General features: G+C 40.8%; 1 protein-coding gene across 1 annotated transcript; it reads left to right on the top strand.

Moving 5' to 3' along the window:
- The first annotated feature begins 339 nt into the window (after positions 1-339).
- On the top strand, positions 340-18,746 carry LOC135074812 (uncharacterized). The gene is made up of 15 exons (XM_063969192.1): positions 340-470; positions 593-713; positions 1,771-1,900; positions 2,223-2,612; positions 2,969-3,107; positions 4,226-4,367; positions 5,505-5,642; positions 6,465-6,565; positions 7,235-7,323; positions 9,228-9,343; positions 13,656-13,764; positions 15,190-15,336; positions 17,003-17,112; positions 18,055-18,159; positions 18,534-18,746. Coding segments are annotated over exons 1-15 (2,052 nt in total). The 5' UTR covers positions 340-468.
- Positions 18,747-18,962: the final 216 nt, after the last annotated feature.

Here is an 18,962-nt window from a genome sequence, read left to right as displayed (position 1 = left end):
ATAGTCTAGTAGGTAGGAGGTGTATTTTTACAGAAGTATCAATAAAATTTCAAACCAATCGGTAACATCTATCTGTTTCTAAAGAGTGAATTAAATTTTAATTTTAGCGCCATCGTTTTCTTTTTTTTTTTAACGCAGGAAAAATACAACACAAAGCCTAATGAGTCTTGTAGCGACATCTTGTAGTTGGTAGATGTACCTTTGACATTTAAAGCATGCTATTGAAATGACTGCCATCTATTGTTGAAAAGCAGAACTAGCCACTCAATATCAGTCATTCATTCATTCGTTCTTTTTGATCGAAGAAAAATCCATCTTCATTCAAAATCAATACTCATCTGTCAGTCAGACGTGCGTGCAAAAATCTACCAAAAATGGAAACAAATTAAAAGTTCTTGTTTGTTGTAAACAAATAAAACAATTCTTACCAAAGTTCGTCTAGAACAAACTATTTCTTCTACAAGCAAAATGTAAGTAACTCAATTACTCTTTTATTACAATGTTTATTGATTACAAATCATCATTTGCTTTTTACATGATGGTATTTTACTTTGCAAAAATATATGGTAATTGGGTCATTTCTTGATTGCAGGAGTTTCGTAGACTTGGCAACGTTGACTTTTCATCGACGGAACGAGCTGGAAGCTCGTGTAAACGTATTTTTAAATAAATGTGACCATGCTGTCAATGACATACAAAAGCTAAAAGTGCAGGTTTGTTCATCTCTTTCGCTGGCTACCCTCTTTAATTATTCAACACTTTCTCCATTTTATAGCTGCATATAAATATAACTGTTATTATGTTTCTAAAATGAGCAATTTAGAAAATTACACTGCTAATTAGTAAAATTAATAGGCCTTTCAACAAAGTTTTATGTACTAGTTCTTTGCAGATTATGATCATTAGGGCAAGTTAGATAATTTCAATGAACCGGTTATTTAATTTAACTGAATACAAAGAAATTCTATTTGGGTTTGATTTGTATTTTGTATCTACACTGGTCAACACAAAAATCGACCCTCCTGCGACAAGCACTTTCAAGCATCCCCACTTCCCACCAATATTGGCACCATTTAAAAGCCTAGTTCTAAACTTCATTTCATTAAAGGAAAGGTTTTTACCCCAATGTGTCTGTAGAAGAATCCAGAGTCACTTCTTCAAAAAATAGGTAGTTACGCTTGAGCCAACTTTTATGGCTATAAAACTGTTAAGATGGGATTAATCGCTATCCATCTGTTAAAGAGGACACGTGATATCATTATTTGGTTTTATAACCATAAAAATTGGTATAATTGATGCCAGAGCTGAGCCCAAAGTGAGGTCTTTTTTCAAGTCACATTTATTGTACTATATCGCGTTTATGTTAATTTTATTGTTTACTAGCTTTCCGCCCGCGGCTTCGCCCGCGTGGAATTTTGTCTGTCACAGAAAAACAATATTTGCTCACCGTTTAGACCTACCCTGGACTACGACAAACATTTTAAAACCAAAATCAGCTCAATCAGCCCAGCCGTTCTCGAGTTTTAATCAGACTAACGAACATCAATTCATTTTTATTTATATAGATTAAGAAATTGAATGTGTTTTTCTTTAAGGATATTTATTGGGCTTTCAAATAACACCAGTATTGTTGGGGCACCATGATTGTGTCAGTAGAAACGAGTTTTCCTGTAAAACGTAGGTGGGCCGATTTTTGTGATGACCAGTATATGTATATTCAGTATATTATTATGTAAAACCTCTTTTTAAAATTCTTTCTGTTTCTTCCAGGCTCAAAGCTTTGTACATGATCTAAATTGTGAGCCGTCAGAGCTAAAAGAAAAGTTTCTGAACTGCATGAAGCAGCTTGACGAATTCACATACCTTCTCACTGACTTCAATCTTGCTCTTGGACAATTGGGTGAGTAGCAACAGAGATTAATGTTAATGTTTATCCTAAAATAAGAAAATTTATAGACTATGCTTAACTACTTTATGCATAACTTTTCTGTTAAAATAACATTTTGATAGGCATTATCATAAACACAGCTTGACTTTGTGTTGGTTTATTACACTGTTTTTAGTGCTATTTGCTAAATTCTCTCACAATAGGAAAAAATACAGCTTACAAAACATTTGTATATCACAAGCTCTAACATAAGAAACAGGTTTTGATTAAGATATCTTTTTGGTTGCTTTTGTTATTTTAGTTACTATAGTTGAATGAAATAAAAATCTTTCAGAAGAACAACATGGAACACCAGAATCCACCCCGGTGCATGACATGGCGCATACAACACCTCTTCAACCTCTGATAATGCCAATGAACCCAACGAACCTCATTGATGTGCTCAGCGAGCCGACACCGTCTACCTCCACCGCTTGCCCCAATCTTTGCCCGTCTAAGATACCAAAACGGAACAAAATACCAAAGAGAGATCAGCTACTAATAGCGTTCTCTAGCTCTTCGTCTTCCTCGGAGAGCATGCCTCAGGTGAAATCGGTGATGCTAACGAAGGAAGTACAGTGTGAACTCGCTGAAGGTGTCAATGCAATGACTATTGAAGCTGAAGGTGTCAATGCAATGACTATTGAAGCTGAAGATGTCAATGCAATGACTATTGAAGCTGAAGGTATGTTGGAAATTATAATCATAAATTGATCTTTTCTGTAGTTAGGCTTTTAATAAAAACTTTTACTTCGTCAGCAGGTCATTTGTTTTGAGCCCTTTGCAGGAGTATGATCCTTTCCAATATGCCAGAGAAAATTTAGGATATTGAGAAAACATTTACATGCCTCAATATAACTTGCAATATTAAACCATCACAGTAATGTTGGCCAGTGCTTAGAAAATGCAGTGCAAGAATAATTTTCAATAATTCAAGATCTTTTTAATAGTTTCCGTTCCTCACATTTTTGCCAATAAAAAAAATATTTTAAAAGTTAATCTGAACCTTAATCGTCTAATAATAACATCTTCTATTCCCAGATCAGGCAAGCCCTCCAGTAACTATCAATCTCCCTGCTCAGTCAATTCTCCAGATAGAACAGGTGTACAGCGCGACGATCATGAGCATTGATGGACCTTCCTTCTGGATAATCACTGATGACATTGATGAAGTTTGCTCGTAAGTACACTGTTATTAGAATAAGTGTTAAGTGTTGTACTGTTATCAATATAATTTTATTTTTAGCCTGTATCCAGTAATAAGTCTCTTAGTTGAAACACAAATGGATAAATTTATTATTGAGTAATAATAAATATTAAATGATTTGATTTCAATATGTTTTCTAAATGTCCTAGTAAGTTAATATACACTTCAAAAATGTGCTGATCAACAATGCGGGTCAGTTAACATTTCGAAGGTATTTGCTTTGTAATCAGCATTAAATCGGGTAACGTGACGTCAGAAGAAATGTGATCTGGCCGACAAAGATATAAGATCTACTATGTAATTCAAAACTTATTGTTCATAACTCACTTGTTGCATTATTATAATATCATACTAATTTCATTGCAATTGAGATTGATGCAATCAAGTAATCTAATAATTCAGAATCATTAACACATTAGAATAAATGGTACAAGTCTGAAGCACATCTGGAGTCACTTCCATACCTCAGGGAAAAGCCATACGGTGCGGTGCGGTTGCGACGCGGCGTCGGAGCGGTGCCGCTGCGGCGTCCTGCATATAAAAATCAATGATATGCCAGACGGTGCGTTTTGGCGCCGCACCGCAGGCACACCGCACTTCGATTGAGCGAGACGGTGCCGTATTGCGGCGCCGCATACCACCATATATGTATACAGTGATGCGGCAAAATGTTTTCGGTGCGGCGCCGCACCGCACCGTGTGGCTTCTCCCTCAAACACTGACTCAATTAACTGCTAAAGTACGGCCAACGAGAAGCGATACCAAATGTAAACAAACCTAATGTCATGGGTGAACCCGTCTGACTTTGACATATTTTGGCGGGAGAACGAGACATTACGACAAATACACAAGATGGGAAGATACAGAATATATTGTCATCGTATCGACCTTTTGTATCGCTGCTAAAGCCTGGTCCGTGAGCACGTAGAATTTTGTCCAATGACCCCAAGCTACCCATCCTTATCGCTCGCGCGTAATTATGTTGATGTCGCGCTCGCACACTCACTGCGGGCGGGCGTCGCACAGTCGCGACAGCAATATAATTACTTTAGATTTGTAGTTTAAAATACCATGTGTTTTATTATTTTTAGGATGATGGTGGAAATGACGGAGTTCTATAAGAATAACCGCGTAAACCTCACCCTAGAAAAGGTGGCCGAGCTCACATACTGCGCGTTCTACGACGATGACAGCGATTGCTTCTATAGAGCTCTGGTCATCAAAATTATACAGGTAATAAAATAGCAGTACTACTTACTATTTCCACTAATTTTGGCATGTTTGTTTATCCAAAATTAGAAGAAGATCCATGATTGTTTTCAGTGTAAATTGGAGATCTGATTTCTGTAGAATATGTATTAGCACAGATATCATAAATACATAATAGGGATAACAGTCATTGAAGTATGAAATTATGTGTCTGCATAAAGTTTGACGCAACTTGTAGGTTCTGTTTTTCAAAGTGATTTCATCAATTTAAAATCGAATATAGTAAATAATCATCAATCAGCTGGTATCTAAATATATGGAACTCAAAGGTGACTGACTGACATAGTAATCTATCAACGCACAGCCCAAACCACTGGACGGATCGAGCTGAAATTTGGCATGCAGGTAGATGTTATGACGTAGGCATCCGCTAAGAAAGAATTTTACGAAACTCCACCCCTAAGGGGGTAAAACGGGATCCACGCGTACGAAGTCGCGGGCGGCCGCTAGTTATTTATATGGTTTTATCCTAGACGCAGACCACCGACTTTTAGTTGGTAGATAGTTTGGTCGGGCTGTTAATCAGTATGGACATGTATGAAAGTGCGCACATTACACTGATTTGACATCGGCCGATTCTTCATACAAATAGGAATCGGGCCCAACTATCGGCCAACTAAAAATCGGTGGTCTGCGCCTAGGCTTAACCATAACAATATCATGAGGTTTCAAAATTTAGCCGCTTTATTCCTCAAAATAAGCTACAAGTGTGCCTAATAGAGTAAGAGCTAGTGAACGCCAGACCTACGTCATTTTATAAAAGCTGAAAGTTTGTCAGCGTATGCTCCCAATATAGGATATAGTGTTGGTGAATTATGAAGTTTGTGTCATCGTGGCTTTGGAAGCTACCCTAAAAAAACTGTCTGGCAAGGAGTTGGAACTGTCTGGCTGATCACAACAATATTAGATAATAACATTAGAAGTATTTTCCCCAACAGCCAGACAGTTTTGACAGTTCCAACTCCTTGCCAGACAGTTTTTTAAAGGTAGCTCACCAACATTATATCCTATATTGGGAGCATACGCTGACAAACTTTCAGCTTTATAAAATGACGTAGGTCTGGCGTTCACTAGCTCTTATTCTATAACAACTCAACACAGGAGGAGAACTACCTAGGAGTGGAAGTGTTCATGGTTGACACGGGCGAGGTTCGCTCGGGGCTGATAACCGACGTGCAACCGCTCATGGGCCGCTTCTGTACTAAGCCACCGTACGCGCGCTGCTGCCATCTGGCGGGGGTAAATAGTCCACCTATTTTATTTTTATCTTACTTTTTTTTATCCACAACGAGGAAGCTCTTGGCCTGTATCTCACCTGATGGTAAGTCATGATCAGGCCGAAAGTGGAAGCGAGCTTCACCCGGAATCCTCAACCACGGAGGAACTGGCTATCTTACCTCTAAACTGCCGGAACACAACAATGCTGTTAACATTGTTGTTATGGCGACAGACTTAGGTAAGACGGTGGTAGCTAGCCAGGCGGATTTAGAACAAGCCCTACCACCAACCAAACCGAACAGAAAAATCTGCCCCCACTGGAAATTGAACCCGGGACCTCTGCGTCTGAAGCAGGTGGTCTTACCACTAGACAGCAGACCACCGAATCGGCCGATACCGATCGGTTTTATTTGTAAGTACAAGTATGAACTTAGATTATATACATCCTGAGGTGGAATTGTGTAAAGCAATCGTAATCATTTGACAGTTCATAACGTACGATAAAATCCGTTAAACAAAGCGTTTGACACAATAATCGTACGTTATGAACTGTCAAATGATAACGATTGCTTTACACAATTCCACCTCTGATCAATCTGATGAAGAAGCCAGACAAAAGCCTGTTTTTGAAAGTTTTTTATATAAATTTTGGCTCCCTGAGGTTTGCACACAGGCTATATGAATCATAAAGAAATAAATCAGACTAGTTCCTTGATTTGAGGTATTCTTATCAGCAATATTGTCCATAGATCACGCCCGTAAAGTTTGATTACTACTTCCCCAGAGGCCCAGACAGTACAATACAATACACAAAGCTCTTTCCAAAGTTACCATTTGTTTCAGATTGAGTTCGTCACTTATGACAACGAGGAAATGACGAAGAAACAAGAAGAGTTCATAAAGAAGTACCGCGCCAACCAGTGCCGCGTCGAAGTTGATGACAAGTAAGCACCATTTATTTATACCAGGGGTGGCCAACCGGTCGATCGCGACTATTAGTCCAGTCGATCGTGGCAAGGCAAAAAATACTACATGATTGTGTACTAAACTAAGCTGTTTCATTTAAGATTTCAAGAAGTATGTAAGTGGTAGATTACCCAGGGTTTCGTTAGTAAACAGTAGATCTCATGTCTAATCAAGTTGGCCACTCCTGATTTATACAGTGTGTTTGATCTCCGATATTTTACCCAACTGTTCTTTGTTCAATTTCATAGAAAAAAAAGCATACTACGGTCGCACTCCTCACCAAATCCAAAACAATGAGGGTTTTCGCGAATGAAAGATCCGCTAGATGGCGGGACGTGGATGTGGGGTCTGACTGCTGCGTGATTGGTGGATTTTGACATATCTGTCAATGTCATGTCAAAAATAACCAATCATGCAGCATTTGGACCTCGCGTCTACGTATTGCCATCTGGCGGATTTTTCATACGCAAAAATCCTCATTTAACGTATACGCATACCTAAAATATAGAAAAAACTTAGCTTTATCTCCTTATACATTTATATCATTTACCATAAAAATTACTTTTATCGGTTTGCATGGAAAGTGTATAATCAACGCATGTAGGTTTTCATTAGTAAATTTTGATATTTTTCTATATTTTTTTCAGCACTTCAGAATCGTTGGGAGTGTACGTGGTACTCCCCTCGGGTGATAAATTAAACGACCTTCTTGTTCAAGAGGGATTCGCTCGCTCAAGTATGTATTATGTTACTGTATGGCCCAGAACAGACGGTGAAACGCAACTGCAACGAAACTGCAACTTTGTGATGATTCTGATGAATGAAACTGAAAGTTTCATTCATCAGAATCATCACAAATCAACTGGTCATCAACTGGTCATCAACTGGTCGCGTCATGTGTGGTCTCTCAACGGACGCTATGGCAGAAACTTAGATGCAACTCAAAAGTAACTAGCAGTTGCAGTTGCGTTTCACCGTCTGTTCTGGGCCTAAAAGCACGTTTTTAATTTTGATTAACCAGCATTAATTTGAATATAAGAAACGGTTTTTGAGGCTTTTACCATGAAGGCATAACTTTGTAATATTAATGACAATTACCAACAGTAAAGTAGTCATATCATAAGTGCCACCAGTGATGAAAATAGAATAAAATATTTTTATTTCGATAACATCTGTATTCACAAACATTATTCAAATTCAATAATTTATTTGCTAGAATACATACCATGCTCGTTTTACAAAGCAGATCATAAAGCTATGAAATTATTACCATGTATTCTATTCAGCCTGCAAGCAGACGTGCAAATATTATCAGTCAGGTTATGATACATACAGTGTCATAAATTAAATTAATGTATTAAATAATGTCAGTTAATAAATTTACAATGTCAAAAGTTAAACAGGTCATATTAAACATTACTATGAGGTCTCACATTGCGCGTGGTCGCACAGGGTCCCAAAAACCTATTCATAGGCAATACTTGAACGGCAAACTGACACACACGAACTAATCACAGAGCTCTTTTCAACGCTGTGCGTCCGACTTCACATAGCGTTGAACGTTAACTGAGCACGTAGAATTTTGTCCATTGACCCCAGGCTACCCATCCTTATCGCTCGCACGTAATTATACAGGGTGGAAACGTTAAGTGATCTCACTCGATTATTTCTAAACTATACAAGATATTGAAATACTGGATACTGATCCTGAAAGTGCTTCATGAGCTCTTTCAAACGGTACCAATAATAGGTTACAGAAAAAACTGGATCTTTCTGAAAATTCAATGTTTCCAGCTTCCATACTAAATGTATGCCAGACACACAATATTAGAAATGTGTTTTTTTTATTAAATAATAAACTCTTAAAATAAACTCGTAAATTGTATTCTCCTTTAAAATTATTCATGGAAAACATTAGTTTTAGGCTTTACTTGCTATAATATTGTCAAGAGATGAGTGTCATGACTGTGGTAGTACTAAATGTATGGAAGACGGAAACATTGAATTTTTAGATAGATCCCGTTTATTCTGTAACCTAATATTGATACCATTGGATAGAGCTTGTGAAACACTTTTACAATCAGTAATTAGTTTTACGATATCATGTGTAGTTTTTAAAATAATGTGACTTTACCAAATGTATGGAAACTGGAAACATTGAATTTTCGGATAGATCCAGTTTATTCTGAAACCTATTATTAATACTATTTGATAGAGCTCATGAAGCACTTTCAGGATCAGTAACTAGTTTTTTGATATCTTGTTTAGTTTAGAATTTATCGAGTGAGATCACTTATCGTTTCCACCCTGTATTGTTGTCGCGACTGTGCGACGGGCACCCGCAGTGAGTGTGCGAGCGCAACAGCAACATAATTACGCGCGAGCGATAAGGCCCATCCTTATCGCTCGCATGGGGTCATTGGACAAAATTCTACGTGCTCAGAGACCGGGCTTTAGTAGAATCGCGCGGGCCGCGGTAACCGCAGCCTCGGCGGTTTTCGCCCGCGCGCTCTGCGATCGATCGGCAGGCGACCATTTTGTACCAGTGACTTGATTGGCGTGATTTTTACCCGCGCCGTGGGTTCTTAGCCTTAAAGTGATAATTGGTTTTCTAAACAAATGCATTGTTATTCTGTTTAGCAGATGCCCCAAGGACTGAGGAGGATCGATTGGATGAAGCGGTCGGGGGATTGGTGGATAGCGCGGAGGATATCACGCAGTGTCCCGAGTACGAGGATCCCGTTGAGGCGGTTACGGTAAATGTTTGATTTAATTATGTTTATTTATTTTAATTTCTTCTTTTTTTTAAGTGTTGACAAGCAGGCCATGACCAATGACCGTTTTCACCATCAATCCCTAGTTTTTATGTGACCCCTATGAAAACAAAATTCCTGTTATGTGTTAAAGGGGTCATTTAAAATTTAGGGATTGATGGTGAAGAAGGGCATAAGAAAATTTAGCAGTGTGGATTACAGGTCGTTTAATGATACACAATACGCGTCATGTCATAAATCCAAAAGATTTTTGTTTTTGTAAAAATATTATGTAGGTTATTATTCTACATATTAAAACAATAAAATTTGTATTGGCTCGTTGATGTAATACGAGAAATTCGAGAGAATCGAGTGACATTTGAGATGAAAAACATTGACATAAGAAAAACGAAGAAAAAGAAATATTCTTGCTGGCCAGTGCGCGCAGCCAAGGAGGCGGCCGTTGCGGCCGCAACATGCCCCCCGCGTTGAAGGGAAGGCTAGGTACGTTGCCGAGTCTTCAAATGGAATTCAGGAAAGATGATGCCTCTTGTGATGTTATTCGTCGTCTGGTAGAGGACATATCTTGCAAGCAGCTCGTCGAACGATTCCTTCGGCAGTTCTGGCGTCGGCCACTCGACTGCTCCCATCGGGTCCTGGGTAGAGTTTCGTGACGCGACCCAGTTTCCATTTGAGTGGCGGGAGATTTTCTTCCTTCAGAAGAACGAGTTTATTTAGGTCCAACGTTGTTTTGTTCGTGGTCCATTTGTGGCGTTGTTGTAGATCTCGCAGGTATTCGTGGTGCCAACGCCGCCAGAAGTGTTGACGGAGGGCCTCAATACGTGCGTAACGGGTCAGTCGGTCCAAATTGTCCTGATGATACGTGTGAGATTGAATGATTGAAATGTTGTGAATGATCGGCCTATGAGGAAATGACCGGGTGTAAGAGGTTGGAGATCTTTAGGGTCGGAAGACAATGGTGACAATGGTCTCGAGTTTAATATTGCTTCGATTTGCGATAGCAAAGTACTTAGCTCTTCGAATGTCAGATGGGAACGGAATACAATCCGATTCAAGTGATGTTTCGCGGATTTGACAGCGGCTTCGTACAGACCACCGAAGTGGGGCGCGTATTCTGGGGCAAAATGGAACGCGATACCCTCAGATGCCATAGCGTCAGAGACACTGTCAGTGGTATGTTGCTGCTTAATCGTTTTAGTTCGTTACATGCTCCTACAAAGTTAAGCCCATTATCCGAGTAGATGGTAGATGATAGGTTTACCCCGGTGCGACATTAAACGTCTTAAGGCCATGAGGAATGACTCCGTGGTATGATCGGTGACTGCTTCTAAGTGGATTGATATATTCGATTGATCGTGCTAAGTTTCAGCCACAGATTGGTTAATTAAAACGTACGTATTGAAGCTAATAAATGTTGTGGTCGTTAGATATTCGTGTTGAAATAAAAGCTTTGTGAACGGGTGAGTGGACTGTATAATTATTAGATGGTTTTCGCTATTCGAGATAAGAGTTTTCGAGTCTACCGCCGACTCTACCGAAATCCAGCTGTCATCGAGAAACGGTAATAATTTTACGTGAGCTTTTTGATGAAAGCTTGTTATTCTTTAACATAGTATCGAGTATACGAGAAACGATTCAGCATGACTTAGTCGAACTAATGAATGTAAAGATTGTTCAAGTTTGATTACTGGCAAAGGCCCTGTGAGTTTTGATACGAGTGTTTTTACGATTATAATAAAATTATGAAACGATACGTGTACGCGATTGTTCTATTCAGTTTCGTGGATTCGATTCGAGTAGTCGTTCGAGTTGTTTAAAATTATTTAGAGCCGTGTCGTACGGGTTCTTGCGCAGGGGAATTTTAACAACACACCTGCCTAGATTATCACGAGATGATTGAGTCACATGCTTGAGTTCTGTAAATAATGGTGTGGTAGTCAGAAAAGTGCACGTAACGTTGTTTGTTTTAACATTCGAGATAGATCCGGATACCAGCCAGCCTAATTTTGTCTCAATTAATTGTAGATTAGAACCGGGGGCGACTGGGATTCGGTTAGATTGGATTAAGGTCCAGAAGAGATTCGCGCCTATGAGTATGTCTATCTCTGACGGCTGTGTAAAGCTTGGATCTGCTAAAACCACACCTGAAGGCAAGTTCATATCGACCCGTATGGGTTGACTCGGTATTGAACCCACGATACGGGGAATGACAAGACACGATAATGTGGAACTAAAATCTGTTACCTGTGATTGAACTGTGACTGTACATTGTCGATTAATAACTTGCGCGTTACCGCTGATGCCTTGTATCGTGTTTGAGACTTGACGTGGTTGAATACTTAACTTTTCGCACAAGCTTTCCGTGATAAGCGAGCACTGACTTCCTGAGTCTAACAGCGCCTTAACGAGTACGCTTTTATTGTTGTGCATTATACGCACTGAGACAGTCGACAATAAAACTTGGTCAAGAGTCGTGTTTTCGATTTTCATTACCTGCCTGACCTGAGTACCTGCCTGAGAATTGGTCGTAGTTTCTGGTTCCACATGAAGATGCGAATTATGTTTTTCGTTACAATATTTGCAGCCTCGTGAGCGACACGTGGAAACAGTATGTCCTGGCCTGAGGCAATTTTTACAAAGACTTAATTTATCTACGAACTTGACGCGTTCATGAACAGATGAATCTAAAAATGTTTTGCAAAAATATATTGGGTGCGCATCTTGACAGACAGGGCATTTGAAGTAAGGACGATCGCTAGTATTATTTTTGGTTGTCGTTACCGAAAGCACTTGCTTAGGCTGAAAATTACGAGTAGGTTTTAACGATTGCGATTGTTTAGAGGTCATAGTCTCGAGTAAGTCAGCTCTATCACGCAAGAAATTGGTAAATTGATCGAGAGTAGGAACTGTGTTACTAGACCGATGCTCTTCCCACTGACGCGATGTGGTAGAGTCAAGTTTCGATGACACTAGATAAATTATTACTGTATCCCAACTATCAACTGGTTCGCCTAACGATTTTAACGCTGCGAGATTTTTCGTCATACAATCGAGTAATTGTCTGATACTACAATACGATTCATTTGCAATATTATCAATTGAGAAAAGGGACTTCACGTGATTATGTATTAGTAATCTTTTATTATGGTATCGATCGTTCAAGAGCTGCCAAGCTACAGCATAGTTTTGAGCCGAAAACTCAAGACTTTGCAGCAAAATGGCAGCGCTGCCTTGCAATGAGTTTCGCAAATAATGGTACTTCGTTATCAATGGTAAATTATGGTTGTCATGCACCAACGAGGCAAAAGTATCTCGGTATTCTATCCACTTATCGTAGCTACCATCAAAACACGGCAACGATATTGTTGGCAGCTTAAGACCCTGTATGTGAACACCATTATTACCGTTATTAGACTGTGCCTCCTCGAACGCGCTATCAGCAAACAAACGCTTACCAATTGACAGTGCCTCTGCGTACGTACTCTCGAAGGCGTCGCGCTCGTCCAAATGTTTCTCCAACTGATCTACGTCTGTGAATTCGATTTGACATTGAATTTCATTGAAAGATTCGTAAAGGTCTTTTAGAGAATCAAATTGAAATTGAATTGTTTTCACATCTGACTCGACGATGCAAGATTCGTCCTTTACTTTGTTATAGAATCGTGTGAGTTTGGCTTTAATTACGCCGCGCTTACTCACGAGTTCGCTTAATTTCGCGGGCATGATGAAATTATTAAAAATACGAGAAAAATAATACAATTATGATAATGAAAAATGAATGATAGTCGGTACGTTACGTGTACGAGGCCCGTCCGTCGCGTTTCGTTGCTGCGAAGGCCGGGTTTCTGAAGACACGACGAGAAGTCTTCAGAAATTACGTATATCGAGGTCGCTGGGTATCGCTTCTTCTCCAGTTCGAAAGTATTGGTATCCGGCTCGAAGGACCAAAAAACATGTAGGTTATTATTCTACATATTAAAACAATAAAATTTGTATTGGCTCGTTGATGTAATACGAGAAATTCGAGAGAATCGAGTGACATTTGAGATGAAAAACATTGACATAAGAAAAACGAAGAAAAAGAAATATTCTTGCTGGCCAGTGCGCGCAGCCAAGGAGGCGGCCGTTGCGGCCGCAACATATTACTTCACTTGAAATTAAACTAAAAACACTTAACTCAACTTATAGTCCTTAAAAATATGTCATCTCCTGACTAACTGATGAATACCATCAGTATTCGTTAAAATCTATGAATGTATTTGTATAATCAAATGAGCTAATTTTACAACACCAGGGTTACTCAAACCGCGACGAGGCGGACATCTGCAAGCATTACAAGGGCGTAGGCAAAACCTGTTTCAAGGGCGCCAGGTGCACCAAGAAACACATCGTGAAACATCCCGGTGAGTTGTTAAAGATGAACAATACCGCCAAGTATGGCGATTATCACACTGCACCGCGGTCCGCGTGGCTACATATAAAGAATCCCGCGCGCAGACGCGTTTTCAGTGTGTTGTGCCGCGCGTGTTTTCTATACAAACTGAGGTACTTGCATACAATGATTAAATCTGTCGTCCCGCGTACCGCGGAGGAGCGCGGTGCAGTGTGATAATCGCCTATGGGCTGACTGGCTAACGCCCGTATCCACAAACATTACTATGAAGTTTTAAATATTCAGTTCGATATTTTTCATGTAGTTTATTTAAAATTTAGTTTGAGAAGCGACTCTATTCGCTAAGAAACTTTAATTACTATGAGATCTCACAATGCGCGTGGACGCACGAACTAATCATGAATTCAACGCTGTGCGTTCGATGTACTGCGTCACTTAAGCAAGCATCGTTTGTGAATACGGGTATAATAATCTCACTTGAGGGGTGCAGATGTGATCTATAGTAGAGCGAGCTTGATTTAGGTTGTGAGATTTCGAGAAAACAGAGGCTGCCAAAATTCCAAATGAAATCATTTATTTATGCAAGTAGGTTCCCAAAGAACACTTACACGTCCCAACCCTACCACTGCTTTGGGACAGTAAATAGTAATATGGGCTAGTGGTAAAAAAAAGCAGTGACAGAAACTCAGTTACTGTTGTAAGCCTCTTTTCAAAGATTATACAAGATTATACCTTGCACTCTTTGGCAGTGTGTTAGACCAGGGGTGTCCAAACTAGATGGGACCCAGGGCCAATAAAAATGACTAAATAAAATATGTACTGGTAATAATAATATCGTTATTTATTATCTACTTTTTCATTAATTTGTCTTCTGTCAACATCAACCTCAATATTAGTAGTAGCTAGGCGCAGTACATGTTTAAGTGAAGTATCTGTCAATGAAGACTTGTATTTCGATTTAATAAGCTTCATTGTTGAATATGCACTCTCACAAAGGTAGGTACTGCCTATCATCGAGCCCATTTTTTGCCCGAAATTCGTCAGTTTCGGGAAACGTTCAGCGAGGAGCTTAAAAAAATCAAGTCCTGTTTCAGTTCTGCCCTTGTAAAAGGGGTCTGATTGCAGATCACACAGTTCCAGTTGATAATTTGCTCATTAATGTATTTAAACAAAGAAGATAAAAAAGATTCTACGGGCCGCAATAATCCAAACCGCGGGCCGCGCGCGGCCCTCGGGCCATGGTTTGGAGAGCCCTGTGTTAGACAATATTATGTAGCATAGCGCTTAGTGCTAATAAAAGGTCATGTTACGATCAGTTAATTCGATACAAAGTTTAAGTAAATTAAAAGTTTAACATTATGCTATTCCCAATTTTGAGAAAGTTTTTTTGTGTCTTTCCTGCAAAGCAACTGCCTTTAACAATGCCTTTCCTCAGACGGCTGGACCCTAGACAAGGTGGAGGTGGTCGCCAAGCTGAAGACCATGCCGCTGCCGCAGCCAGATACATGGCATAAAGTGGTGGTCACGTACGTGTGCCACTACGACCGGCTCTACGTGCAGTTCGTGCGGGATAAGAGAAGGGGTGAGTTTGATGTAAAGTCTTCAGATAAGGTTATTGGGTGGAGGTGGTCGCCAAACTTAAGACTGCCACTTTGACCGGCTCTTTTCCGTCAGTTCGTCCAGGAGAAGAAAATGGGTGTTTCTGTCTTGTTTGATGTAAGGTTTTCAGATGGGCAGGGCACATAGTACGCAGAACTGACGGCCGATGGGGCAGCAAGGTTCTAGAGTGGAGGCCACGTACCGGAAAACGCAGCGTGGGAGACGACATCGTAAAGGTAGCAGGAAGGCGCTGGACGCAGGCCGCTACCAAACGGGCAACATGGAAAGCATTGGGGAAGGCCTATGTTCAGCAGTGGACGTCCGATGTTAGTAGGTGGTATGCAAACTGAAGACTATGCCGCTGCCGCAGCCGTACACGTGGTACTGGGTATTGGTGACTACTGCAGGAGAAGAAAAGGGGTGAGTGGCCCCCCACTAGGTGGACCGACGATCTGGTGAAGGTCGCGGAAAGTGCCTGGATGCGGGCGGTGCAGGACCAGTCCTTGTGGAAATCCTTGGGGGAGGCCTTTGTCCAGCAGTGGACGTCATTGGGCTGAAACGAACGAAGGTCTCTAGGTAAGGTTACAAAGAAGTGGCCAACTGAAGACTATGTCACTGCTGCAGCCAGATAATTACATGGCATAGAGTGGTGGTGACGTATGTGTGCCACCTGCTCTAAGTGCAGTTAGTGCAAGATAAGAAAATGGGCGAGTTATTGTTCGTTCATTCTTCGTTCGTCTCAGCCAAAAGACGTTCACTGCTGAACTAAAGTTCGACTTTCCAAAACGTCAGCGCGGCAAGCGTATACAGATACAAATCTTTGTTTGTGTTCATCGCCTCAACTCACGCTGCGCGACGCACATGTCTATAAATCGCGGAACGAGAGTTGATGCCATCACCACAAGCAATGATTTGTATCTGTTTACACTGTCTGCGTTGACATCTTGCGTAGTGGGTGATAAGTGTTCGCCTCTAAATTTCCTATTACCTGTATCTTCTTGTCGTGTCGAAAACAAACCTACAGTGTCAGCCCAAAACTGCTACAAGAGTGACGTTGTCAGTAGCATTAATTAAATTCCTGCGTGCAGATGTTTGGGCACGCAAGGCACGACATCTTGTGCTTCATCAAGGAACCTGTATCAAGCCTGTTCATCTCCGCGAGTTTGCATCGAAAACAAATCACGTGCGACTACACCTGAGATCACTAATCGACAGGACAATCACGAGCGAGCATTGACGCACGCACGTGTATTTTTCACCCTTTTGAATTGTAAAGACAATGAACTATGTATATAAAATCGGTGGTGTAATTAATACTGTGCAGTATTTTAACTGCCTAAATAATAATAGAAACACAAAATATAATTTTATTTATGCTTAATCAGGTATTTCCTCCGCCATTTTCCGCAGTTTGGCACCTCACGTCACACATAATTTTACCGAAGTCAGCCATATGGTTTCGGCGCAGTATCGATCACTGACGTTTGCCAACAAAATGGAGCTCGACTCTTGAGACAAGCTTAATTACACCATATCGTTGCGAACATTGAGCAAAATATATTTTTTTAAATACCTTCGCGAAGAAAACCTTCTGTACGTAGTACTTATAATTATCCTGTATTATTGACGTGCTAACGTTATGTTGTCAGAAGACGACGAAGTGCCGAATTTCGGCGTGGTGCTCCCGCCGAAGTCGCTGACCAGGCTCGTGCGCGACATGAACAGCCCGGCTGCCCGCATGAGCTACAAGCCGCTCGTGGTAAGAAACAAAAATTATTACAATTAGGGCTATCGTTTTAGCGCTCACCAGTTAGCGCCACTGTAGAGTAAGGTCCTGTCACTTGCTAGTAGCGAAGACAGTGGCACCAACTGGTGAGCGCGAAAGTGGTAGGAGGACTATCGCATTTGCACTCATCAAGATGGCGCCACTGTAGAGTAAGGTCCTGTCAATCGCCAGGGGTGCCAACTGTTAAGTATAAAAACGATAGCCCTCATTAGCCTAGGCGCAGACCATCGATTTTTCGTCGGCCGATAGTTTAGTCGGGCAGTTGATCAGTATGGGCATGTATGGAAGTGTGCACATTACACCGATTTGATTTGGCCGATTCTTCATACAATTTAAAATCGGGCACAACTATCGGCCAACTAAAAATCGGTGGTCTGTGCCTAGTCTTAATGTAAGGATTTCAGTCAGAAAATACTGGTTACAGTGTGAAAGATAGGTAAACAGATAACAGTCCTAACGAGTAACAGTGTGACTTGATGGTTTTCTTTTTCTTCGCAAGCGAAATTAAGGTATAACCATAAAGTTAATATTCCTTCGGAATAGAACAATAACCACGAGCTGTCAAACGAAACCGATTTTAGGATGTCACTGGATGTCATTTGTGTGCCAGTTTTCAGGATTATTTCACTGTTTTCATTCAATCGATAAAAAATTGCACATTTACTCATAAACATCCACGATTTCACTCACGTAAAATCTCAGCGCTAAAATTTTCAGCGTGCCAATGAGTGCTAAGGAACTGACTAATAGTTGCAAAAAAAAACGATAATATTATGTTGCATAACGCATCTCTTTTTATCACAGTGATGCTGCTAGTTCTATTCCGCGAGGTATATTAACTTAATAGGTACATAACATATTTGAAATTACGTGGACAGTAGCTGTATTGTTAGCTCATCATAATGTTTCTTGCAGTTGACACCAGCCCCCGGTGAATTGGTAGCAGCTTTGTACCCACTGGACAACCAATGGTATCGCGCCCGAGTGCTCTCCGTGACTCGAGCAGACCAGAATGTCGAAGTAAGTGGTCTCTCTAGGAGATCTTATCCCTAGATAAAGTTTAGTTACATTCGAGAAAAATGTAGTTTTGCGATCTTATTTTTTCTGTATTTTATTTCGTAGGATCAACTTTTAACGTTCCTTTAATCCTTAATTTTGGTGATCGCCATCAATGCGTTGCCGCCACTACGCTTCTAGCATTTCCATTCCATCTCTCGCTGCGTGATAAATAGACAGACCTGTTAGTACGTCTGCTTAGCTTTTATCGCGCCATTTTATCGATTTCACGCGATAGATTTAAACTAATCGAAAAGATTTTATCACGATGTCACGATAAACTTTTATCGAGGAATTTTATCGATTTGTTTTGTTCTTATGTAAAACATTTTTTGCAGGTGGTTTACGTAGACTATGGCAACGTTGTGTGGGTGAAGGAAGACGATATTCGCGCGTTGGAACCACGCTACCTGCTACTGCCGGAGCAAGCCGTGCGCTGCGTATTAGCCGGTGTGAGCGCGCGCTCGCATCGGTCCCAGCAGTGGGCCGAGGCTAAGCGCGCACTCGCTAGCATGGTGCAAGACCGGACTCTGGACGCCAGGATCATGTGAGTCATATTCGCATCATGTGTCAGTCCCAACAGTGGGCAGGGGCTAAGCGCGCACTCGCTAGCATGGTGCAAGACCGGACTCTGGACGCCAGGATCATGTGAGTCATATACGCATCATGTGTCAGTCCCAACAGTGGGCAGGGGCTAAGCGCGCGCTCACCACTATGGTACAGGATCGCACGCTGCACGCCAGGATCATGTGAGTCATATTCGCATC

The sequence above is a fragment of the Ostrinia nubilalis genome, chromosome 9 (assembly GCF_963855985.1).
Source record: "Ostrinia nubilalis chromosome 9, ilOstNubi1.1, whole genome shotgun sequence".
Classification (NCBI taxonomy): Eukaryota; Metazoa; Arthropoda; class Insecta; order Lepidoptera; family Crambidae; genus Ostrinia; species Ostrinia nubilalis.
This window is presented reverse-complemented; position numbering and strand designations above follow the sequence as displayed.